General features: G+C 39.5%; 1 protein-coding gene and 2 long non-coding RNA genes across 3 annotated transcripts; 2 read left to right on the forward strand and 1 right to left on the reverse strand.

Annotated features, from left to right (window-relative positions):
- Positions 1-10986: 10986 nt before the first annotated feature.
- LOC124268913 lies at positions 10987-14118 on the forward strand. The gene is made up of 4 exons (XM_046703937.1): positions 10987-11320; positions 11781-11855; positions 12083-12176; positions 12567-14118. Exon 4 carries the CDS (start codon positions 12574-12576, stop codon positions 14116-14118), a length of 1545 nt encoding a protein of 514 aa, XP_046559893.1. The 5' UTR covers positions 10987-11320; positions 11781-11855; positions 12083-12176; positions 12567-12573.
- A 4238-nt stretch (positions 14119-18356) lies between these two features.
- On the forward strand, positions 18357-22226 carry LOC124268779. The gene is made up of 3 exons (XR_006896351.1): positions 18357-18451; positions 21563-21727; positions 22062-22226. It is a non-coding gene; the product is annotated as an uncharacterized LOC124268779 (long non-coding RNA).
- On the reverse strand, positions 20834-21186 carry LOC124268771. The gene is made up of 2 exons (XR_006896350.1): positions 21083-21186; positions 20834-20917 (listed from the first exon to the last, which is right to left on the reverse strand). It is a non-coding gene; the product is annotated as an uncharacterized LOC124268771 (long non-coding RNA).
- Positions 22227-26668: the final 4442 nt, after the last annotated feature.

The raw sequence follows: 26668 nt of genomic DNA on the forward strand, positions 1-26668 counted from the left end.
GATGTGAAGTTTGCTATTGATATGACCACACACCCCGATGTGAAGGATGCTATAGATATGACCACACACCCCGATGTGAACGTTGCTATAGATATGACCACACACCCCGATGTGAAGGTTGCTATAGATATGACCACACACCCTGATGCGAATTCTGCTATTGATATGACCACACAGCCGGATGTGAAGGTTGCCATAGGTATGAACACACATCCCGATGTGAAGGTTGCTACTGATATGACCACACACCCCGATGTGAAGTTTACTATTGATATGACAACACACCCGAATGTGAAGTTTGCTACTGATAAGACCACACACCCCGATGTGAAGTTTGCTATTGATAAGACCACACTCCCCGATGTCGAATTTGCTACTGATATGACCACACCCTCCGATATGAAGGTTGATATAGATATGACCACACATCCCAATGTGAAGTTTGCTAATGATATGACCACACACCCCAATGTGAGGGATGCTATAGATATGCCCACACACCCTCATGCAAGGTCTGCTATTGATATGACCACACAGCCGGATGTGAAGGTTGACATAGGTATGACCACACATACCGATGTGAAGGTTGCTATAGATATGACCACACACTCCGATGTGAAGGTTGATATAGATATGACCACATACCCCGATGTGAAGTTTTATATTGATATGACCACACACCCCGATGTGAAGGTTGCTATAGATATGACCACACACCCTGATGCGAGGTCTGCTATTGATATGACCACACAGCCGGATGTGAAGGCTGCCATAGGTATGAACACACATCCCGATGTGAAGGTTGCTATTGATATGACCACACACGCCGATGTGAAGGTTTCTATTGATATGACCACACACCCCGATGTGAAGGTTGCTATAGATATGACCACATACCCGGATGTGAAGGTTGCTATAGATATGACCACACACCCCGATGTGAAGGTTGCTATAGATATGACCACACACCCTGATGCGAGGTTTGCTATTGATATGACCAGACATCCCGATGTGAAGGTTGCCATAGGTATGAACACACATTCCAATGTGAAGGTTGCTACTGATATGACCACACACCCCGATGTCAAGTTTACTATTGATATGACAACACACCCCAATGTGAAGTTTGCTATTGATAAGACCACACACCCCGATGTGAAGATTGCTATTGATATGACCACACACCCCGATGGGAAGGATGCTATAGATATGACCACACACCCCGATGTGAAGGTTTTTATAGATATGACAACACACCTCAGTGTGACGTTTGCTAATGATATGACCACACACCCCGATGTTAAGTTTGCTATAGATATGACCACATCCCCGATGTGAAGGTTGCTATGTAGATGACCACACACCCTAAAGTTAAGTTTGCTATTGATATGACCACACACCCCAATGTGAAGGTTGCTATAGATATGACCACATCCCGATGTGAAGTATGCTTTTGATATTACCACACACCCCGATCTGAAGGTTGCTATAGATATGACCACATTTCCCGATGTGAACTTTGCTATTGATATTTCCACACAACCCGATGTGAAGTTTGCTATTGATGTGACCACACACCCCAATGTGAATGTTGCTATAGATAAGACCACACACCCTGATGTGAATGTTGCTATAGATATGACCACACACCCTGATGTGAAGGTTGCTATAGATATGACCACACACCCTGATGCGAGGTCTGCTATTGATAAGACCACACAGCCTGATGTGAAGGTTGCCATATGTATGACCACAATTCCTGATGTGAAGGTTGGTATTGATATGACCACACATCCCGATGTGAAGTTTGCTATTGATATCACCACACACCCAGATGTGAAGTTTGCTATTGATATCACCACACACCCCAATGTGAAGGATGCTATAGATATGACCACACACCCTGATGTGAAGGATGCTATAGATATGACCACACCCCGCGATGTGAAGGTTTCTATTGATATGTCCACACACCCAGATGTGAAGGTTGCCATAGGTATGACCACATACCCCGATGTGAAGGTTGCTATAGATATGACCACACACCCCGATGTGAAGGTTGCTCTATATATGACCACACACCCTGATGCGAGGTCTGCTATTAATATGACCACACACCCCAATGTGAAGGTTGCTATAGATATGACCACACATCCCGATGTAAAGGTTGCTATAGATATGACCACACACCCCGATGTGAAGGTTGCTATAGATATGACCACACACCCTAATGCGAGGTCTGCTATTGATATGACCACACAGCTGGATGTGAAGGCTGCCATAGGTATGAACACACATCCCGATGTGAAGGGGTTTTTTCATATGACCACACCCCCCGATGTGAAGGTTTCTATTGATATGTCCACACACCCCGATGTGAAGGTTGCCATAGGTACGACCACATACCCCGATGTGAAGGTTGCTATAGATATGACCACACACCCCTATGTGAAGGTTGCTATAGATATGACCACACACCCTGATGCGAGGTCTGCTATTGATATGACCAAACATGCGGATGTGAAGGTTGCCATGGGTATGAACACACATTCCGATGTGAAGGTTGCTACTGATATGACCACACACCCCGATGTGAAGTTTACTATTGATATGACCACACACCCCAGTGTGAAGTTTGCTATTGATAAGACCACACACCCCGATGTGAAGTTTGCTATTGATATGACCACACACCCTGATGTGAAGGATGCTATAGATATGCCCACAGACCCCGATGTGAAGGTTTCTATTGGTATTTCCACACTCACCGATGTGAAGGTTGCCATAGGTATAACCACATCCCGATGTGAAGGTTGCTATAGATATAACCACACACCCCGATGTGAAGGTTGCTATAGATATGACCACACAACCCGATGTGAAGGTTGCTATAGATATGACCACACACCCCGATGTGAAGTTTGCTCTAGATATGACCACATCCCCGATGTGAAGGTTTCTATTGATATGTCCACACTCACCGATGTGAAGGTTGCCATAGGTATGACCACATCCCGATGTGAAGGTTGCTATAGATATGACCACACACCCTGATGTGAAGGTTGCTATAGATATGACCACACAACCCGATGTGAAGGTTGCTATAGATATGACCACATATCCCGATGTGAAGTTTGCTATTGATATGACCACACACCCCGATGTGAAGTTTGCTATAGATATGACCACACACCCTGATGCGAGTTCTGCTATAGATATGACCACACAGCCGGATGTGAAGGTTGCCATAGGTATGACCACACACCCCGATGTGAAGTTTGCTATAGATATGACCACACACCCTGATGTGAAGGTTGATATAGATATGACCACATACCCCGATGTGAAGTTTGCTACAGATATGACCACACACCCCGATGTGAGGGTTGCTATAGATATGACCACACACCCTGATGCGAGGTCTGCTATTGATATGACCACACAGCCGGATGTGAAGGCTGCCATAGGTATGACCACACATCCCGATGTGAAGTTTTTTTTCCATATGACCACACCCCCCGATGTGAAGGTTTCTATTGATATGTCCACACACCCTGATGCGAGGTCTGCTATTGATATGACCACACACCCCGATGAGAAGTTTGCTATAGATATGACCACATCCCCGATGTGAAGGTTTCTATTGATATGTCCACACTCACCGATGTGAAGGTTGCCATAGGTATGACCATATCCCGATGTGAAGGTTGCTATAGATATGACCACACACCCTGGTGTGAAGGTTGCTATAGATATGACCACACAACCCGATGTGAAGGTTGCTATAGATATGACCACACACCCCGATGTGAAGTTTGCTATAGATATGACCACATCCCCGATGGGAAGTTTGCTATTGATATGACCACACACCCCGATATGAAGTTCGCTATAGATATGACCACATCCCCGATGTGAAGGTTGCTACAGACATGACCACACACCCCCATGTGAAGTTTGCTATTGATATGACCACACACCCCGATGTGAAGGTTGCTATAGATATGACCACACATCCCGATGTGAAGAATTCTTTTGATATTACCACACACCCCGATGTGAAGGTTGCTATAGATATGACCGCACTTTCCGATGTGAACTGTGCTATTGATATGAACACACACCCCGATGTGAACTTTGCTATAGATATTTCCACACAACCCGATGTGAAGGTTGCTATTGATGTGAGCACACAGCCGGATGTGAAGTTTGCTATTGATATGACCACAAACCCTGATGTGAAGTTTACTATTGATATGACCACACACCCCGATGTGAAGTTTACTATTGATATGACCACACACCCTGATGCGAGGTCTGCTATTGATATGACCACACAGCCGGATGTGAAGGCTGCCATAGGTATGAACACACATCCCGATGTGAAGGTTGCTTTTGATATCACCACACACGCCGATGTGAAGGTTTCTATTGATATGTCCACACACCCCGATGTGAAGGTTGCCATTGGTATGACCACATACCCCGATGTGAAGGTTGCTATAGATATGACCACACACCCCTATGTGAAGGTTGCTATAGATATGACCACACACCCCGATGTGAAGTTTACTATTGATATGACCACACACCCCTATGTGAAGTTTGCTATTGATATGACCACACACCCTGATGTGAAGGTTGCTATAGATATGAGCACACACCCCGATGTGAAGTTTGCTGTTGATATGACCACACCCCCCAATGTGAAGGTTGCTATAGATATGAGCACACACCCCGATGTGAAGTTTGCTAATGATATGACCACACGCCTGGAGATGTAAGATGCTATTGACTAGATATAGATGATGTTTGACTTGTTATTGTTTAATGTTATGTGTTGGTATACGCTGCAGTGTATTTCACTAGAGTGTGAATAGTTCTTTTCCGGTGCAGAACTGTTCAACCGTTGAAGGTTTCTTCACCAAATTCGGCACATAGATAGGACTGGTAATGAGGTTTTGTTTTTTTGGTTTTTTATTGCTGAATAAAATATATATATTTTTTGCGTTTCAATGGCAGCAAGTTTTAGTTTGACTGAAATTATTAGTAGTTCTCCTTTCCGGAGCGAAACGTAAAAACCTTTCAATACTCTCCTTCCACTTTGTTAGGGTGACGGGGTAGCCTAATGGTTAAAGCGTCAGCTCGTCACGCTGAAGACCTGGGTTCGGTTCCTCAAATGGGTACAATGTGTGAAGCCCATTTCTGGTGTCTCCAGCAGTGATTTTGCTGGGATATTGCTAAAAGTGGCGTAAAACCAAACTCACTCACTCACTCACTCTTGATTTATTTTGTCACATAATGACCTCTTCAAATCTGGACTGACAACTCAAGTAGGTGTAATAAAATGTTGTAACTTATTTATACCCACCTGAGTGCCTCACTTCTTTAGCTTTAGATCACAGCTTTAATTACAGCTTTATCATCAATGTATGGGATTAGAGATAGTGTCACATATTTGTTGAGTGCTGTCTTGGCAGCAAAATTGGCCATTGTGTCCACCATGGCTGGGTAAGTTAAAGTTACCCCATTGGCACAAGAGAGGTTCGTCTAGTTACAACACGGTTTGTCCTGGTTTTTGATTGACAGGCGTAGGGCACGAGGGCGTAGCCCGAGATGCCACTAGGTCTGTCAATCAACAGCCAGGACAAATCGTGTTGTAACTAGAGGAACCTCGAGTCGTGGGTGGGGTAACAGACTTGTACCATGAGATTTCGGTGATGTGTTTAAAACAAAGTGGCCGGAAAATGAGTGCACCATATGACGTCATGAATATCACGTCATACGCGCCATCTTAGGTCGTTCAAGTTTCAAAAATTAATTCTCAACCATAGAGGACGTGGAAACAACTTTCATACCCAGCAGTGATAGCGTGAATGAGTGGAATGATGAAATTGATGATATTACACTTTCCCAAGTTAGTGAGACGATGGAGTTGAATTTAAAGTTTGAGGACTTTATCCCAGTCTTTGAACATTTACGAAGTGAGTGGAAGCGACCAAATTGACCTGGATGTTGGATTATTTGATCTTCAGTTCGACCCGTTTTCTGAAGAAAATAGGCCTGATGACATTACTAATCCTGTTGATCCACCCGCTCAAACTGAACGATTTGCGAAAATCGTATCAGAAGACGATATTTTGCAACGCATAGCTGATGCTGAAAGTAAGAACACTCAAAATAACACGAAGTGGGCGATGCGTGTTTTCGACCAATGGCGAGGATCCCGACAAGATATTTGTGTGCCAGAGATCAAAGACTTTACATCCGCCGATGTAAACAACTATCTGTCCAGGTTTGTGTTGGAAGCGCGAAAGGTAGATGGTTCAGAATATCCACCCAAAACCCTCTATCTTTTACGTGCCGGTTTGATACGTTGCATGCGGGAAAATGCGAAACATCGGCGTTAACCTTTTGGATACGAAAAATCTAGCGTGTCAGCGTTTCCGACAAGTTCTGAGTGACGAGATGCGAAGATAAATAGCAAAAGGTATCAGCACGACTGTTAAACAAGCTGAACCCATCAGCGAAGAAACCGAGAAAACTTTATGGGATAAAGAATTGCTTGGGGAATACCTGCCAAAGTCTCCTGAACACAGTGTTCTTGTACAACTAAACTTTTCGGAGTTCGAGCCTGTGATGAACATAGAAGCCTACAAGCTAATCAAAGTTTGGTCGGGACTGATCAGATGGGACCATATATCGAATTTCGTGGAACTACAGCCAAAAATTACACTGGAGGTTTGGCACACCGGGCAGTCGAGGCAAAAGTATTGCGTCACCACTCCACTGCAGACTTACCACGCCTGTATGAACTACATTTATCTATTCAAGATTGACAACAGTGGGCCGTTTTACAGGAGACCCCTTTCGGCTAAAGGAAATAAGAACATTCGATTTTCCAGTCAGGTGATTGGTGTCAACAAACTGAGCACTTTAGTGAAGAATATGTGCACTTCCGCTGGTATTCCTGGCTACCTCACAAACAGCTCCAGGAAGCGCACGTATGCTACACGTTTGTAAGAAGAGGCAGTAGAAGAGCAGGAAATAATGCGAATAACCGGGCACAGAAGCGCTGAGGCAGTGAGAAAATACAAGCGACCGTCACAGTCTATGTTGTCAGCCATCGAAAACAAACTGGATCCACCTCTTGCACCTAAACGAATGAAAACGGAGCCCTCTGCAACTGTAAACGCGGCGTCGCAAGTCACGGAGACGGCGGCGTCCAAACCATCTATTGTGTATCAAAACTGCATCTTTAACTTTTAATTCCACATTGAAAACAATCAGACGAACTTGTGTATCGGAACTGTTTCTTTAAATTTCAATTCAAGATTTTAATTTCTTTGCTCGTTTTGGCGTTTAATACAAATGTTTTAAAATGATGTTAATTTTTTCCTAAATAAATTTGTCAACATTGTACTTGTTTTCATGTTCTACAATGTATCTCAACTTCCTTCTGGCGAAACCTGTTTACGATGACGTCATAGTTTCGTCACAGGAAAGGGGGCGGAGCAAGCATTATCCAGTGAGAATCAGTAGGGCGAAACCATGTAGTAACTAGCGGGTTACAACATGGGCAATATCAAAGAGACTGCCGCAAAGTCATGGTACAAGCGTAAGATTGCGAGGAGATTCTTCAGAGCATATAAACATTTGCATTTTGACTTGACATTCATAGCTGAGTGTGTGAATTGCGCACTGCACTGCTTTTAATGGTATTTCTGTTAATCATCGCTGACCTTAAAATCAAAAGTGGGAAAGCCTGTATGATACGTTTGATTCCCCACATGTCAGAAGTCGTGAATTCCGGTTCTTGCATCCCCTGAGGGATAATTCCTAGAATCGCTGAAAAATGTTTGACTTTTTGTACATTCACATATTAAGTCTTATCACACTTAGTTTAGTGCTTCAGAATGAATTTGAGCAATTTTTCTTTTTAATTCTCATTTGCACAAGCAAGGGGAATGTTGGTTCCTCAGGTTCCATACAATTGCCCTCGCGCCAGTGTTTTGATTAAAACTTGAAGGAGATGTACTGTAACAAGAACATTCAGTTTTTCATCATTTATACAGTATATCTAAACAAGTATCTGGAAGGAAAATATTTTGAAGGCACATTAGTAACACAATTAGCCTTGACTTAATGAGCAGAGCTGTCATTACATAGACTAGAGATTGAGCTACACTCTGTGTAGCATTTCGTGCATCACAAGCGTTCGCAATGGCATTACCTCTTTGGTAATGTGTTAAAGAAACCCGGCTCGTTCAATGAACGTACACAGATTCTTCCATACAAATATCAAACCTTCGATAGACAAAATAATGTTGACAACAGCAAGAAAGAGACGTAGATGGAAAGATCCGATTCCACACAGAAAATTTAGGGAATATAGTCTCGTGGTAAACATAAACACTACTCAACATCAATGTTAAAATACTTATAGATAATGTGAAAGTTTTTTTAGGATAAAATGTGTCAAATGTAGATTGATACTTAAAATTGTCAAAACATTGTTCATTGTTTAGGCCTTATGCAAAACAATTAATATTATTGTTGTCTTATATGTATTGGCATGTTATCAAACAGATGTAATGATGTACACTTCACCGATCAATAGATGTAAGTGGTTGTGAAATAGCATTAAAACATCGTTTTCGAGAAAATACAGGAAGACGCAAACAAAGAATGAAACACATATTCAACACTGAATCAACGAAATGGAATTGACATTATCACACTAAAAAACGGTCACATCATAATTTCTTTAAACATGTATACCTCATTCACACTACTCTCAGATAAAACTGATAAAACAGCTTTTAGTTATCAAGACTGGCACTTTACCTCCCCAGCGCCTGGTTCTTCACCCAGAAATCATAGACTCTCAAACTCAAACTTCTTTAACCACTCTGCTATGTAAACTCACCCTTGCCCTTATTGTAAAAATATACCCTATCACTGTATTCTGCTCTTTGATCTCACTGCATCGTTTGTACATACTTAAATATATCTCCTTTTTCCCTTGCGCTTTTATATACTCTACTTACATATCTGGCTTCCTGTACATTATCTCTCTCTCTCTCTCTCTCTCTCTCTCTCTCTCTCTCTCTCTCTCTCTCTCTCTCTCTCTCTCTCTCTCTCTCTCTCTCTCTCTCTCTCTCTCTCTCTCTCTCTCTCTCTCTCTCTCTATATATATATATATATATATACTGTACTGTTCACTATGACCATTATCCACCTGAAAAAGGAGCAGGAACTCGCCTAGAAACGTTGTGATAAATAAATCAAGAAGTTGTTATCCATAACATTTGTCTTGTATGGTTTGTAAATAGATAAATGTTCTATTTTGGTAGTTTAGATTAGTAACTGAGATTGTTAGTGGCTGTACCCTCAAAGGGGGTTGAAGTATTGTAAAATTATTGTCCTCCTGAGAGGGTACGTAAGTCCCAAAATTTTCAAAGTCAATTTAAACTTACCAGGAATTTTAAACGTAGTATTCTTGTTATTTTAATTTTGGCTAATTCAGGAGCAGGAACTAGCCTAGAAACGTTGTGATAAATAAATCAAGAAGTTGTTATCCATAACATTTGTCTTGTATGGTTTGTAAATAGATAAATATTCTATTTTGGTAGTTTAGATTAGTAACTGAGATTGTTAGTGGCTGTACCCTCAAAGGGGGTTGAAGTATTGTAAAATTATTGTCCTCCTGAGAGGGTACGTAAGTCCCAATTTCTCAAAGTCAATTTAAACTTACCAGGAATTTTAAACGTAGTATTCTTGTTATTTTAATTTTGGCTAACATTTCTTACAATCGCCAGCAGCTGAAGGGATGGTGTAAATCCAACCCAATTTCCCAAAGCATTCAAGGTAAATTAAAACCTACTTTTATTTTTAATCGTAGTATATATGTTCTTTTAATTTATGGCTCGATTTTCTAAAATTGCTAAGAGCTGAAAAGAGGGTGTGCATCCATCTAAGGTCCATGCGGGAAGCAAAGGACAAGGTATGATAAGGGCCCTTATTGGCCCACAAAATTTCATGATATTCAAAGTTCTACAACATGATAATTTTAGCATCAAAAAGGCTAAATTAATTGTTGAAGTTACCTCCAATTGCTTTTTTTATGTTTTTAGTGCTGTCATTTTTCCTCTTTGAAGACCTCAAAGTTAACCTATTTTACAATATCTTCTAAAAACCTACATTTTCTGATTTTCAGAGTGATAAAAAAGTATGAGCAAAAGCATGACCCATCCCAATTTTTTCACCACACATGAAGAGAGTAAATTAGAATGCACACCTAAAAAATTGTGGTGGGTCACGCTTTTGCTCATATCAAAATTTTAAAAAATGTACATTTTTTCTGTTATATGAAATTGCCCCATACAACATCTCAAAAATAAACATTGACGTAAAGTATTATCTTTAAAAACTATCTGTCACATTTACACAACTATATCATGATTCATTATTATTTTGAATGTTTTTGGGCTCTAAAATGAACTTATCAAACATCTTTATTAAAATGTTCAATATCATAAGGGACTCGCAAGGCTGATGACTTTGATGTAAACACGGGTAGATTTTTGGAGCCCCATTGCTGGAAAAATAAGAAGACATCAGAAGAGTTTTCAAAATAGGATCTGGCAGCCATCTAAAGGTGAGAATCTTTGTAATTATGTTAGAATTTTATCATAGTTGTTATAGCATCTGTTTATCAAACACCTCTGAGTCACCTGTCACTGTCAAAATAACACTGTCATTCAACAGGATATTGCCATGTATAAACATACACATTTTCCTAGAAACAATGTACCTTGATGTTTTCTATGATATATTATATTACATTTAACCAAAATGACTATACTTAACTGTATGAAAAGTTTCTTCTTAGAATAAGAACATTGTATCAAGGTGCAGGAGATGATGAACACAAGCAGACGTCAAGTGACACATTGTTGTACGGTGTAACATATAACCTTAAATTCACCACAAGGACCTGAAGAATATGTAGCCTAGTGGTTACTGTGCTGGCCTGTCGTTTTTCTCTATTTATTAGACATGCAGGTTCGATTCCTGTATTTTTTTTTTTTATTTTTTTTTTATACAAAGTTTGGTCATCCAATTTACAATGTTTAGCTTAACTTGTTCACATCAAATCCAAATATTATATTTTTTTTCATTAAGTTTGGTAATCTATGTTACACTGTTCAAACAAACTTTAATTAACATCATGTAAATCTTTTTTAAGCCTGAAGACACTGGCCTTTCAACACTGTCTTGTTGCCTTTGTTCCCACACCATAAAGAACATGGAGAAGGTAAGCATTGTTTCAAAATGTTATTGTGGTACCTTCTTTAAGTAAATATTTACAAATTGCCCATAGCTGTTAATCAGTGGTGTACTGATCAATCAAATAATTGGTTTATGGATATTTTGTGGGCTGCCAGTCAATTACCGATATCCAAAACACATAACCAATTAAAGCGTTCACTATTTCTTCTTAAAAATACGATTACAGAATCATTGACTATTGGTTTCAATTGTCATATTGAAACTGAGGATTGATTACCTGTGTTTTCATGTGCTCTGACAGTTGTTTTTATCTTATATCTATAATTGATCAAAAGGTGGCCTCCATAATTGATTATGCTGTTGGAGGTCAATTCCCTTCCATATATAACTATACTATTGACATATTTAGCATTAGAAAAATTAGGAAGCACCAATTTCTTGAACATTATGATAATCCTTCTATAATTTCAAATATTTGGTTTCAGATAAGAGAAATAGTCATGAATTGATTTCAGGAGTGTCAATTCATGAAGATGACAACTTAAAACTTGAGGTTGAAGGTAAGCATAATATGAGTTAAAAGATATGTTTCTAAATATTTTTTAATTTAATTTTCTAATTTAATGTGGCAGAAAATCAGAAAACCTGATGCCTCAGGGGTGATTAAATCTGCATAAACCTTCAAAGCTAGACTAATGACATTTGAAAAAGTAATGTTACCCTTGAATAGATTATCACAGCTTTTTAAACAGAATTTTCTATTGATATGAAGTCATCTGTATTTCAGTTGAGAGAAGATCTGAGTCTGAGCCAAGACTGCCCAAGAGTGATATTGAGGTTTTGTGAAGATCATAAAAAAGTACTTTAACAGCATGCTGAAGGTAAACTTCATACACCTTGTAAATGTTACAAATCTATTTAAATAACATTCAGATCTGGGTAATTCATGTATATTTCTACAAAGATTAATCACCCACAGACTTAAAATACCAATATAGTTAAAACTCATTTACTTTGACAAAGGAATTCAACCTGGGCAGATTATAATTGAAGAAAATGATTGACTAAACTGAGTAAACACAATTTCCTGATAGCGTTTAAGTTTTTAAACACACTGTACAACATCCATAATGGCATATCATCAACATTATATGCTGCTGATATAATAAATACCAAAATGTCCAATGATTTTGTGATTCTGCTCTTCCGACACAAACCTTGTGTTACTAACTTAAGTCCAAATAACATTTCAGTTTTGTTTTGTGTTTCAGATTGAAGATGAAATTTTCACAATGTGTGTGGTGTAAAAAGTCTAATATCAAGCCACATTTGAGAAGAAAATTAACAGATGACACTTTCAGACAGCATTTAGAGAAAGAACTAAAACAGACAATTACTAAAGATTGTATTATATGTGAAAAATGTAGAACACATGTCAGAAGGAAGATAAAATCAACAGAACCGGAAAACTCTGATCAGTCATTCATATATACGAGTCCTAAAAATATTGAACTAAATATAACATCAACTTCATCAACTCATCGAGTTTGTACTGTTTGTAAGAAAGTGAGTTCATCACGAAATCCATTTATTGTCATTCCGAATGATGCAAGAAATCAAGTTTTTATCTTTCAAGGTGTCATTATTCCTGCTGGAAATCGATGTTGTGTAAAGCATTTATCATGTAGACTTTTTACCAGGGAAGCACTCATTCAGATTGAAGGAAAGAAAGATTTAACATGTTTCAACAGAACAGAAATTATTAACCTCCTTGCTACTGCCAGAAGTACCCTCATCAGATATGGGACTTTGAATTTTGATGACCCTGCATTTCTTAGTGATGATGAATATTTTAAACTTACAGGCATCACAAGAGATCAATTTGATGATGTTGTGTCACATACACAGTCTTTGCGTGGCTCAAGTGTTAGATCAGTCAGAACATGTGTTGCACTGATTCTTGTAAAACTCAGGACTGGACTGTCGAACAACCTTCTTGGTACCTTGTTTAAACTTACAAAGTCACAGGTACAGCGAGCAATTCATTGTGCAAGGGAATGTCTCATGTTACATTTTGTACCCAATAATTTAGGATTTGGGCATATTCAACATGATGAGTTTGTGCAAAATCATACCACTCCAGTTGCCAAAAAAATTTTCACCAATGACAAAGTCAATGTTGCTATTCTTGTTTTGGATGGGACATATATCTACATTCAGAAAGGGGCTGACCACCAATTTCAGAAGCTATCCTACAGCATGCATAAGCATAGACCTTTAGTTAAACCCATGATGGTAGTTGGCACCGATGGATATATTCTTAGTGTGCTTGGTCCATATGCAGCTGATGGGAAGAATAATGATGCATCCATAACTAAACATATGCTTTCAACAAATTCTGATGATATTAACAATTGGTTGGAAGCAGATGATGTTTTCATTGTGGATAGAGGCTTTAGAGACTCAATAACCTTTCTTGAAAAACATGGTTTTCATGTAGAAATGCCAGCTTACCTGGAAAAGGGGAAAAGACAACATGAAGTAGAAGATGCTAATGTATCAAGACTAATTACTAAAGTGCGGTGGGTTGTTGAATCGTGCAACGGAAGAATTAAGCAGTGGCGATTTTTGGATAAAGTTGTTTCAAATCATTATGTACCCCATATCGGGGATTTTGTGCGTATTGTGTGTGCGCTATGCAACAAGTACCGGCCAGCACTGGCATCTCATGATCCAGAAGGTGAGAGAATTGCATCGTTGATGCTAGAGAGGAGTCGGCAGGGCAACCCAGTCAAAGAACTGGTTGAAAGAAAACCTTCTTAGAAGGAGGAATGTATACATTCCAATAACTGAAGCTGATGATGTAAGCTTTCCAGTGCTTTCACTGGATGAACTTAGGGATATAACAATGGGTGTTTATCAACTAAAGTTGGCACCAGCATATGTTGCAAATCATGTCGATAGTGACAATGCCTATCAGCTTTTCCTGTGTAAGGAAGTGGATGATTTAATCCGAGTGAAAATCCAGTCTCGGCATGTCGGCTCACTCTTGCACACTTTGTGGGTTCAGTTCACTGAGGTTAAGGTGACAGGATGGTACTGCACTTGCAAAGTGGGTGCTAGAGTTGTTGGATGCTGTGCACACATAGCAAGTGTCATTTGGTACCTTGGGTATGGCAGACACCAAGACAAGATGCCAGTTTCCAGCAACACTAGTGATACGCTCTTGAATGCTGCAGTTCTTGACAGTGATTCAGAAACTGAGATTGAGGACTTTGTGGGTGAAGAGTAAAAGTGTATGTTTAATATCTTAGCAGTGAATGAGTTGTAAATAATTGCTTTGTTAAGATGTTTGAATACGGACTTTTAACACTTACTTGGTGTTAAAATCAAGCTGTGCCAAGAATGTAATTTCACATGAAATAGGCACTTTGAGGTCAAGACTTGTTATTTTTAGTGCAACATGACTGGTTATTGTAACGACATGTTGTGAATGAGATGTTTACTGTATGCTAAAACTAGTTGTAAATACTGACTTTTGACACTTACTTGGTGTTAAAATCAAGCTGTGCCAAGAATGTAATTTCACCCCAAATAGGCCCCTTTGAGGTCAAAACTTGTTATTTTTAGTGCAGCATGACTGGTTATTGTAGCAACATGTTGTAAATGAGATGTGTACTGTACATTTGCAAGAATAGTTGTAAATACTGACTTTTGACACTTACTTGGTGTTAAAATCAAGCTGTGCCAAGAATGTAATTTCACCTGAAATAGGCACTTTGAGGTCAAGACTTGTTATTTTTAGTGCAACATGACTGGTTATTGTAGCAACATGTTCTGAATGACATGTTTACTGTATATTTGCAAGAATAGTTGTAAATACTGACTTTTGACACTTACTTAGTGTAAAAATCAAGCTGTGCCAAGAATGAAATTTCACCTCGAATGGGCCCTTTTGAGGTCAAGACTATTGATTTTTATTGCAACATGACTGGTAATTGTAATAACATGTTGTGAATGAGATGTTTACTGTATATTTGCTAAAACTAGTTGTAAATACTGACTTTTAACACTTTGTTAAAATCAAGCTATGCCCAAAATGTAATTAGACCCAAAACGGGCCCCTGTGATTTTAGTGCGACGTGATTGGTTATCATTAGTACATGTTGTAAAATTGACCTATAGTTTATATTTGCAAAGAAAGTTGTGAATAATGAGTGTTTTGGTAAACAACTGGCATGTAATTGAATTACTGTCCACAATGTATTGCAACCCTAATTGGGCCCCTTTAAGTTAAAACCTTGTGATTGATGTTGACATGTTTTTCATCATGAATACCTGTTGTAAAACTGATGTTATTTGTATGTAAATAAAATGGTAGTTGTAACTAAGTCATTATGGCACACTGATATTTCAGACTTCTTGTTATTCTTCATGGGAACTGATAAAACCCATTTTGGGCCCCTCTGCATTGAAATTACGCCTCGGATCATCTAAAAAATAGCATTTTTATGCAAAGCAATCTTGTCTCTAAACAAATAACATGTGTTCAGCCAATTCTGTTTGTGGGCCAAAAACCACCCTTATCATACCTTGTCCTTTATTGTAGGTCCCCATGGTCCCTAGTATGGTGATCTACCTTCAGTTGTTGGCAGTCTATAGCCTGTTTTTATATTGCATTGTTCTCTTTAGAAATATCGTTTTATAATAACATTTTACTTTTACTTTTATATCTGTCATACACTGGTAGTTTTACTGTTCTTCGTCAACAGGCTTTTAATTTCTAATTTTATAGTTCTTTAATACAATAATTAATTGATCTCGTCAAGATATGACTGAAATATTGACGATGTGTTGATAAATAACAACCCACTCACTCGTTCACTCAGAGATCATACGTTTTCGGTGGCAGTGGTACTAGCATTTTGTAACGTACGTTATATTTGGGATTACACTTTCTCAGTAAAGTACAGATTCTAGTAACAGAGCGGGTTAGGCTGCTGACTTTGTGTGTGCTGGCGATTAGGTGCCTGACTCTGAGTGTGTGGGTTCGAATCCCAGATGGGACTCAACCAAACAAAAGTACTAGAATCTGTACTTTACTAAGAAAGTGTAATCCCAAATATGACGTGTGGTACATTTGACCACTTTCTAAATGGCATTGTGTAATCATAGAACATTTTGATTATAAAGAAATCCATTCAGCGCTATGCTGGAGTGAGAAGCCTTTAGGTTTTGAATTTATCCAAACCTGTCTATATCAAGTGAGAAAAGGAGCACGTGTATTGTAAAGTGACCCCAATAAATTAGCCTTGTGCAGAGAAGGATTATGCTGACTTCGTTGTATGAACCCGTGAGGATCCGGGTTAGAACTGATTTTCAGTAACCCATGCTTGTCGTTTGAGGCGACTAACGGGATCGGGTGGTAAGGCTCGCTGACTTGGTTGACACATGTCATCGTATCCCAATTGCGCAGATCGATGCTCATGCTGTTGTTCACTGGATTGTGTGGTCCAGACTCGATTATTTACAGACCGCCGCCATATAGCTGGAATATTGCTGAGTGAGGCGTAAAACTAAACTCACGCACTCGTTGCATGCTTGCCATCGTGTTGGGATGAAAGCATTGCTCGTGATGTCCGCCACATATGTACCCGTGGGACCTTTAGGTGAACAACGTTCGTAACATGTAACAAATGTACCTGATTTTCGTGTCTTTGTACATTTCAGAAATGTCCATTGCAACTGTCTTGTCAGCCTGTGCGTTTCTTCTTATCCCCAACGTGCAGGCAGTAATTCAACGTAAGTTTATTCAGTTCTAACCGCATTTGCATATCATTTGCATAAAGTTTGCAGTTAAATTCCCCTTTCAAGCAATGGATAACCTTAAGTCTGTTTGTATCCCACCAAGGGACTCGACAACATTAACATATTTATCCCCAGAATTAGGTGATACGTTCATTGTAGTTTACCAGCTCTTTTTAATGTATATAGACCATAGATAGGTCCTGCGTGTTCAGAAATGAAGTGTACATTGCCGAAACCGTAATGTAGATGAATCGGTCTTGCCATTTGATGTATAGACATGTAAGGTGTATAAGCTGTTGACGTGGCACTTAGGTATCGATTCCGTATGGCAATATGGCTGCCTTGTAGACATCACACTGACGTGATATATATAGATTTCTTTTAGACAACGACGACCAAAAGTAAATGTTTTTCAGTGAGTGAGTTAAAATCCTGGTGTACGTTACGTGTTTATAGAACACGTCTAGCCAGGTGCTCAAACACGACAAAACACCGCTGAGACTGATACAAAATCCTGGTGTATGTTACGTGTTTATAGAGCACGTTTAGTCAGGTGCTCAAACACGACAAAACACCGCTAGACTGATACAAAATCCTGGTGTACGTTACGTGTTTATAGAGCACGTTTAGCCAGGGGCTCAAACACTACAAAACACCACTGAGAATGATACAAGGGAGACAACTCCTTTATGCTCATTGCAGCACACAAGCCGAATGGCAACTGACAGCCAGCAAGTTACAGTGTATAGAGACGACACCATGTTTCAAACATAGTTATTTTTAGGTGCACCCAATGGCTACATGATATAACCACGTGAAACAGAAATCCTTGAAACATATAATTGAGTGTACTACGTTTTCGTTTCAGCTGGTGAAATATGTTTTATGGATATTTTTGGTATCAATGTGAATGAGGACATGGGACCACTCATTGTCCCCTTGCGTCGAAAAGAAGGTTCAAGTGGAACCATTACAGCCAGTTACACCATAATTGACGTAACAACAGAAGCCGAGGACATACTCGGGAGCAAAAACGGAATACTCACGTTTCCTGATGGTGTGACACAGGCGAATCTCTCAATTCCAATCAATGACGATACGGTAAGGACCTGATGCTAATCTTCCTAACAAAAATGACAAAACCATTTTCATATTCATAAACTCTTGTGAAGACAGAGTTCTTTATACGGTTCGGACGATAGAATGTACCATGCGTTTATGATTCACGACCAAATAGTGTCCTTGTATTTGCAGCTGCAGGAAGATACTGAACTGTTCCACATTTCCCTGTTTGGTCAAGAAACCTGCCAGACATTTGTGTCTGTCAACATCATTGATAATGATGTTTGTAAGTGTGCTGTTTATTAAAGTATCTACCAAACCTGACCTTATTTGTCACCTTGGGTAGAACATAAATAAATATTCGGGGTAGCTTTGTATAAACAAGGGTACACTTTTAGCACTGGTGTTGACGACCATCCTTACTACATGCGGAAATTACCTAATTTGGACCATACAAGCCTGTGATGTGAAGGCAGGTAACCAACTGTTACTGATCCTGGAAACAAAATCCTCTTAGTTGCCTCACACACAGGTTGCCTTGACTAATTCTAAGCAACTGACAAATGGCACTGGGCAAATGACATATATATAAATATATATTTGATCCCGCCGTATTTATAGGTAGTCTTTGCGGGAAAACACGAAAGCGGTATTCGTCCATCGTAAGTTTGTTTTCAAGAAGGGTGTAACTCTCTTTCGGTATGGAAGCCTAGTGGTTAAAGCGTTCACTCGTCACGCCAAAGCCCCTGGTACCATTTTGCACATTGGTATAGTTCGGAAGCCCATTTCTGGTGTTCCCTGCCATGACATTTCTAAATGCGCAAATCACCCACTCCTCACAACTGAGAAAATTGTTCATGGACATTTTATTTCCCCATTCCTTAAACTGCTCACCAGACATGAAGGATGACCATGCGGACTAAATGACTGTATAAGTCAAGCTTCCACAATTGCTGATCTTGCGGGCATTTTCCAGTAATTTTTTTTATTTCCCTTTTTGTTCGTACAAAGTCAATGTACAAAAAAAAGTCCACTAATTACAAACATTTTCGGGAATTTTGATATTAATCAAACCAGTCAGTATGAGAGTATGAAATAAACTTAGTTAAAATCCTGGTGTATGGTACGTGTTTATAGAACACGTTTAGCCAGGGGCTCAAACATTACAAAACACCGCTGAGACTGATACAAAATACTGATGTATGTTACGTGTTTATAGAACACGTTTAGCCAGGGGCTCAAACACGACAAAACACCGCTGAGACTGATACAAAATCCTGGTGTATTGTACGTGTTTATAGAACACGTTTAGCCAGGGGCTCAAACATTACAAAACACCGCTGAGAATGATACAAGGGAGACAACTTCTTTATGCTTATTGCAGCATTGTAACATTCATTTTATGCGCTTGAAATGAATTAAGGCACGTTAAAGCTTAGCAAATGGTGTATTTTTTTCTATTTCCACTGCTTATCTAGTGGGACAATAACCAGTGTAACATGAAATACAAATCTATAGGATGACATATTGTAATGATTTACACGACGTTGCTTAAGCGACAGCTCATCTGCTTCCATGTACAAACTGTCAATAGGCGATGTCCTGAAAGATCCGAGGTAAAGCCTGAGGCCTTGATGGTGGAAAGAATCAAAACATTTAAGGTTCCACCATAGACGATGGAGCCATAATCGAGTTTGCAAAGGATTAGTGCTCTAAACAAATGGAGAAGGGTTGACTGGTCAGTTTGTTTTCAGTAAAGGTGACTCTCAAACTTGCTGGAATGTCCCAGTTATACACCTATGCTAAGCTCAACCACAGTCATCACCAAATCGTATTGAATAGGCGCTGTCATTTCGTTTCAAGCAAACACACTTGATATGAGAGGTGGCAATAACATAGACGGAACGGAACGAAATGACACGAAATTACAACATTGTTCTGAAAGGGTGGAAAATGGGTCTGGTCGTTTGTGGTTAGTTAGTTCCCTTGTCGCGGGAAGATGGGTTGGTGTAGTGAAATATGAGCATAGTAACTCCCGAAGATTTAGGGAGGGCTTCTTCGTTTTGCAGGAAACATGACTGTACGTCGTGGAGAAATGACAAATAAAATGTTTCTTCTAAGATATAAATTGTGGTTTTTTGAAATTGTGAGAGGTTCTGATACAACTATATACACTATACACTATATTCAATTTAGTGTAATGTTCCTTCAGTTGCAGAATTATTGTTTTATTGTGTCTCAGCTTGTGTAATGTAGCGGTCTTTCCATCACGAAGGATAAATATTTCAATGTCAAAACAATTAAGGATTTTTATATAATGTTAATTATCACATAATACATTGTTTTTAAAGGAAATAGAGTTATTAGATAAATTTTAAACAAAATGTAAACAGATAAGTGATATTTTATGATTTTTGTAAGTGTGCTTTTATTGAAGTATCTTACAAACCTGAAGTCATAGTGTAATCAGGCAATGTACACAATGCCTGGAAATTTTAGACTATGTGCGCAATGAGTGAGTGAATCAGGCAATGTTCACATTGACTGGTTATTTCAGTCATTGTACACATTGCCTGATTGTAGACATTGACTGTAACATATTTATCAGACAGAACCTAAAGTGGTGCCTTTTACTATTTACAGATTTTTGTCATTTTTGTATTTTTCTCGGTTTCCATGGAAACAATTTGGACTTAGTCTCAGAAAGGGATGGATTTCATTTCCGGAACATAACTCAAATATCGCTCAATATCTACCAATTAACCTTGGTAGATATTTGAGGCAGATCACAAAGTGTGCCTTTTGCTATTTGCAGACTTTTTGGCATTTTTTCCCCTCGAACATTTCCATAGAAACGATTTGTACTAAGTCTCAAAAGGGACGGTTGGACTTCGTTTCCTGAGCCCAACTCGAAAACCTTTCAACAAAACTTAGCAGATATGGGATACAGATCCCAAAGTTGTGCCTTTTGCTATTTGCAGATTTTTGGGCATTTGTATTTTTTCCGGTTTTTATGCAAACGATTTGGCCACACAAGCCTGTGATTGATGTGAAGAAAGGTAGCCAGCAGTCACTGATCTGGATCAGAGTGTTCCACTTAGCCTTCTCTGGCATATAGGTTGCTGTGGCTAATTCTAAACCGAAATCCAACCAGGGCAAATATCTTCAGATATTAGTTTGGTACTTTGTCCACTCACTTTTGATAAATTTCTTGTCAGGAACAGAAAAAACCCACATCTTATCCAGCTACAGATTTCATTATTTGAAATGGAAAATATTTTTAGATATTTACAGTTTCTTTCAAGTTCAAGAGTGTCTAGTTATATAAAGGTTCCCATGCCTGCGAGCATAAGAAAATAGAAGTACACTACACACTACAATATGGTATATTTGGTAGCTATCCCACAGTGGTCCGAATGGGCTGATGATGGAACCTGCTCTACAACCTGTGGATCTGGGTTACTGATGCAGTCTCGGACACGGAACTGTACTGGTGCCTGCCCAGCTGAGTTTACACCAGTGGAGACGAGAACCGTCATTTGTAGTAATTCTCCATGTCCAGGTAAGTAGGGAAATCGCGTATACTTAGTAAAACGGGTAAAGGCGTTTGATGCAAAAAAAATAGTGCCTCAACATGTCGACTTTAATTTTGTGACTTACGTACCTAATTAATAGATATACTGAAGAATGGTATATAGTCGTAAGACACTCGGCATGCAATTTGTATAATTCGTACATTTTGAAAAAGGTAACGATTTGATATAATAATGAGATATAACCAGTGTTATCAACCAATCACATTTTCCTATTCTGAGTGCATGACCTATCTGCAGCTGTTCAGTTTCATACTCTGCATCCATGTCTGTTTGATTGTGCCCTTGGTCCCTTCGCCTCAGTTATCAGTGAGTGGACCGAATGGGCTGATAATGGAACTTGCTCTACAACCTGTGGATCTGGATCACTGATGCAGTCTCGGACACGGAACTGTACCCAATCTACCTGTTGCCCAACCGACTTTACATCAAATGAGACGAGAACAGTGGAGTGTGAGCTTTGTTCCTGTCCAGGTTAGTAGAAAGAACCGTTTAGTGAGTAAATATTTCGATGTGTAATGCAACTATGTCACACTGTGTACGTGTGTTCACCTGATACACGTCAAGGAGTGAACAACGTCTATGGTTTCTCCTATAGACGAGCGACGGAGTACGGCATGGTTTGTTTTGCGCAGACACAGTAAATGAAATATATATCTGTGTTATGAATTAATCACATTTTCCTATTCTGAGTGCATGACCTATCTGCAACTGTTCAGTTTCATACTCTGCATCCATGTCTGTTTGATTGTGCCCTTGGTCCCTTCGCCTCAGTTATCAGTGGGTGGACCGAATGGGCTGATAATGGAACTTGCTCTACCACCTGTGGGCCTGGGACAATAACGCAGTCTCGGACATGGGGACCGCCCCCGTGGTGTAGTGGTTAGAGCGTCCGCCCGGAGAGCGGAAGGTCGCGGTTCGATCCCCGGCCGCGTCATACCAAAAGACGTTAAAATATGGTACTTGTTGGTCTGGCGCTCAGCATTATTGGGTACAACAAGGACTGGTCGGCTCGGAGTCAGTATAATGTGTCTGAGTGGGGTATTCATGCATCACTGCGGCATGGTATCTCAGTGATCCAGCACTATAAAACCAGCTTAAGTCTGGGCTAGTACAAGCAGCCGCAGATACACATACACACGCATGCACGTCGTCATATGAGCGAAATATTCTCAAGCACGACGTTAAACCCAATTTCACCTCACCTCACCTCGGACCCAATCTACCTGTTGCCCGACCAACTTTACATTAAATGAGATGAGAACAGTAGCCTCAACAGGTCGTTTTATATGACTATGGAGCCGTCTCAAGAGTTCAGAGTCAACCTCTTGACTGGAATCTGCCAGTATCGGAAGCATATGTGATTACTTAACTGAAGCCTGGCAGTTGTTCATTAACATTTCTCAGCAACGTCCTTCAGCTTGTTTGCCAAAAAATGTTAAGCTTTGCAGAAAAAGACTCGGTAAATCTGTAGTATAAATATGTCGATAAAACAGTACCCTGTGCTGTTTTTTTTTTCAGTCAGAAACCAACTGGACATAGCTTTTCTGAGAAAAGAAAAGCAAATGGTGTAGTCAGGTACATGTAAATGAAAGTGAAACAGCTGTTGATTCCATATTTGCCTAACCACGAATTTAAAGTATGCATCACTTCTTGATAGCACTCGACATACTGGCAACAGCCTTTAATTGATACAGCTTACGATTTTACTCGTAACAATGTTTCAAAACGATCGATTTTCCTGATGAATGTCGTAAGTATGTTAACAGGAACATTGTTTCTATCATGCAAAATTCATATCAGTACCAATACATTTAGAATAAAATCCTTGGGTTTTTTTGTATGCAATTATAGGTCCGAGTATCCCGTGCTTTTCGTAAGCAGTGATTAAATGAATCTGGCGGTAAGGATTACTTACCTAGTGATTGCATGCAAGTGTATCACTCTTCAATCACTTGGTTCGGTGCTTATCATGTCAATCACGAATTTGTCTGGTCCAAACTGGATTGCTACATGCCATCTACATACAGCTGGGATATTGCTGATTGCAGTGTTCACAACTAAATATTTTCTCCTGCAGCTTCCACTTGGAACAGGTGGTCACGATCGGGACGGCCGAACGGGAACAAACGGCCTCGAGGATGGAAACGGAAGAGACGGTCAAGGCGATGGGTTCGGAAAAGACGGTCAAGGAGATCGAAATGGCCCAGACGGTCAAGGTCGAGGTGGAACAGATGGCATGGCTGACGTTGACGGGGACAGGTGTCAGGTAAGAGAGACAAAGGGTTATTACTATCATCAGTACATAAAATATTATATCCACCTGAAATATGTAAGACATATGTTGCCATGGTCATATGCTACCCCCTTCCAAAAGAAGATCAATCTGTTCGTCTGTCTGTCTGTCTGTCTGTCTGTCTGTCTGTCTGTCTGTCTGTCTGTCTGTCTGTCTGTCTGTCTGTCTGTCTGCCTGTCTGTCTACCTATCTATGGTGCTGAGCGTACAGTGGATGCTCGTGTAGATGAGGATATTGACATTGATATGGACATTCACATGCATTTTTCTTCGAGTAAAAGTGTGAGTCGCGAGGAATCTGTGCCTATAAGTAACATGTGCCGTTCGCGTAGTCAGTCTTGCTACCTCGGTTGATATCACATGACGAATCTCAACTACGTGGAACGATGCTCATGGCATATCACACACACACACACACAAACACACACACACACAAACACAAAACACACACACACACACACACACACACACACACCACACACTATTTCTGAGCTTCAGCCGTATTAAGCTTTTCGACGGTTTATAGAGTTTGCTGGAATTCCAGTGTCACGGTTAACGTTTTGCACAAAGACGAATGATGAGAGACCGTGTTATCTCGTGGACTACTTTGTGTAGTCACGAAACGGCCAAGGTCAACGTTTATGTCACGAAAAGGCGATGAAAGTGTATGCAAACACAGTTTACAACACCAGTATGACATACATTGATGATAACCTTTAAACTTTCTTCACGTCTTCCATCGAGTTTTATCTAATTGTGACTGAACGCAGACACCTTGACAAAGACAACACCGATGATGACAGTAAACTATTAACTTTACTGCGTTTGTTTTCGAGGTTTTGTATACAATACATAAACGCTTATCTATTGCAGGAGGCTAGACTCACCCAGAAGCAGCTATTCTGACAGACATGTAGATCCTTCTCCAGCCATCCAAATAAATGGTGCAACTTACTTCGTGTTAAGTTATTAATATTGTCACCAAGCCATCAATTGGCAGGTATGTAGTTGCTATTGCGCCCTTCAGAAACAACAGCATCGATTTCGATTTTTATTTATCTGTAAAATGGGCATCTGACAGGACTACTATGACTGGCTGTACCACTTCCATAATCAAGATATCTCTATCGCCACCAGATGTAACTGTTTCATGTATATTGCAAAATGTTGGCTTTTCTGTGAGATATTTTCTGTGCACGGATATATTGCCATTGTTTTGCATATAACCAATGGCAAAGGGACAAATACGGCCTTATGTCCTTTGAAGGATTAAGTGTCTTAACTGTGCGATGTAAGGATCGAACAAACGAGTGTCAAGAGCAGATGTTTTCAAATTCCTGGATCTGAGTCTGTTTCACATTCTTCACCAAAACACTATACTGTTTGATGACACCTTTGTGACGCTCCAACTGAGATTCAAGGCGATAGGTGCTGGTCTTGAAATGATGTATTTCAGGCAGTACCATGACTAAATTAGTTTATAAAAACAGTTGCAAATCCCTTCCATGTGCAAATGAAAGCTCTGCCAAAAGCAGAGTCGGTTGAACGATTCAGACTGCGTAATGACTATACTATTAAGTGTTCGTAAATAGGTGAGAGTATTCTGACCTACAGGTGCCAACTATCATAAGTGATTGCGTTAAGATTTCAAGTCACATCGTCAGCATTTCAACCATATAGTGACTAAAACAAGTTATACATGCATGACAGATAAACCGTGAACATAAAAACATGCTGACAAACTACATTAAAAACAACCAAAATCACCGGTACAGATTAAAACCAGAATACACATCTAAAACTACAGAAAATACAACATATGAAACAAGCTACAGATCGTCAACAACTGAAGGTAGATCGCCATACTAAGGACCATTGGGTCTTGTGCGATTGTGCTATTTATCTATTTACAAAACATATTCATGAAAACGTTTCAAACAATTTATTTATTTTAAACAAACAATTATTGAATGATAACTGACCTGGTTTAAAAGATCCTTCATTGTCTTCACACTGATATATTGATCCCGTGTATTGAACAAATCAATACGGTCAAACAGTACATGCTTGACAGTGATTATTCATCACAAGGGATACAGATTGGAGGATCCTCACCTTGCAACAGGTACTTATGAGTACATCTAGAATGACCAATACGACATCATTGCATAATAACTTTCCCTGCTAGACTGACAACCCCAGCAAGTATAAGCAATAGTTGGTTTAATTTCATGTAAGTTATACCCGCTAAACTGTCCAACTTTTTTTGCATACGGTCGCGGATGTAATAGTCCAGTGGACATTCTTCAAAAGGCCGCTAAAATAGGAGCAACCCCAACCGAAGGTAAAACAAGACACAATCTATATTTTCCTGTACATATATGTATCTTCAAGACAAATATAGTTGTGGTTATATGAAATAGGTATGCAATGTATATAATGCTCTGTTTCCATGGTAGCATGAGCAAAATATGTTTCGGACGGGGGGTTCATTTTACCATTCACTACAATATTGTTTGAAGGGTCACAACTCTCATTCCTATCAGTACTAATCATTTACTCTTTTGAAGCCCTAGAAGCCCTTCAGTTTTCATTTATCATAAATATTTGTCAGA

The sequence above is a fragment of the Haliotis rubra genome, unplaced genomic scaffold, assembly GCF_003918875.1.
Source record: "Haliotis rubra isolate DU_JTF1 unplaced genomic scaffold, ASM391887v1 Scf101, whole genome shotgun sequence".
NCBI lineage: Eukaryota > Metazoa > Mollusca > Gastropoda > Lepetellida > Haliotidae > Haliotis > Haliotis rubra.

Bases quoted from the DNA above. Each gene is read 5' to 3' on its own strand.
- LOC124268913 (XM_046703937.1), top strand. From the start codon at position 12,574: ATGAAATTTTCACAATGTGTGTGGTGTAAAAAGTCTAATATCAAGCCA.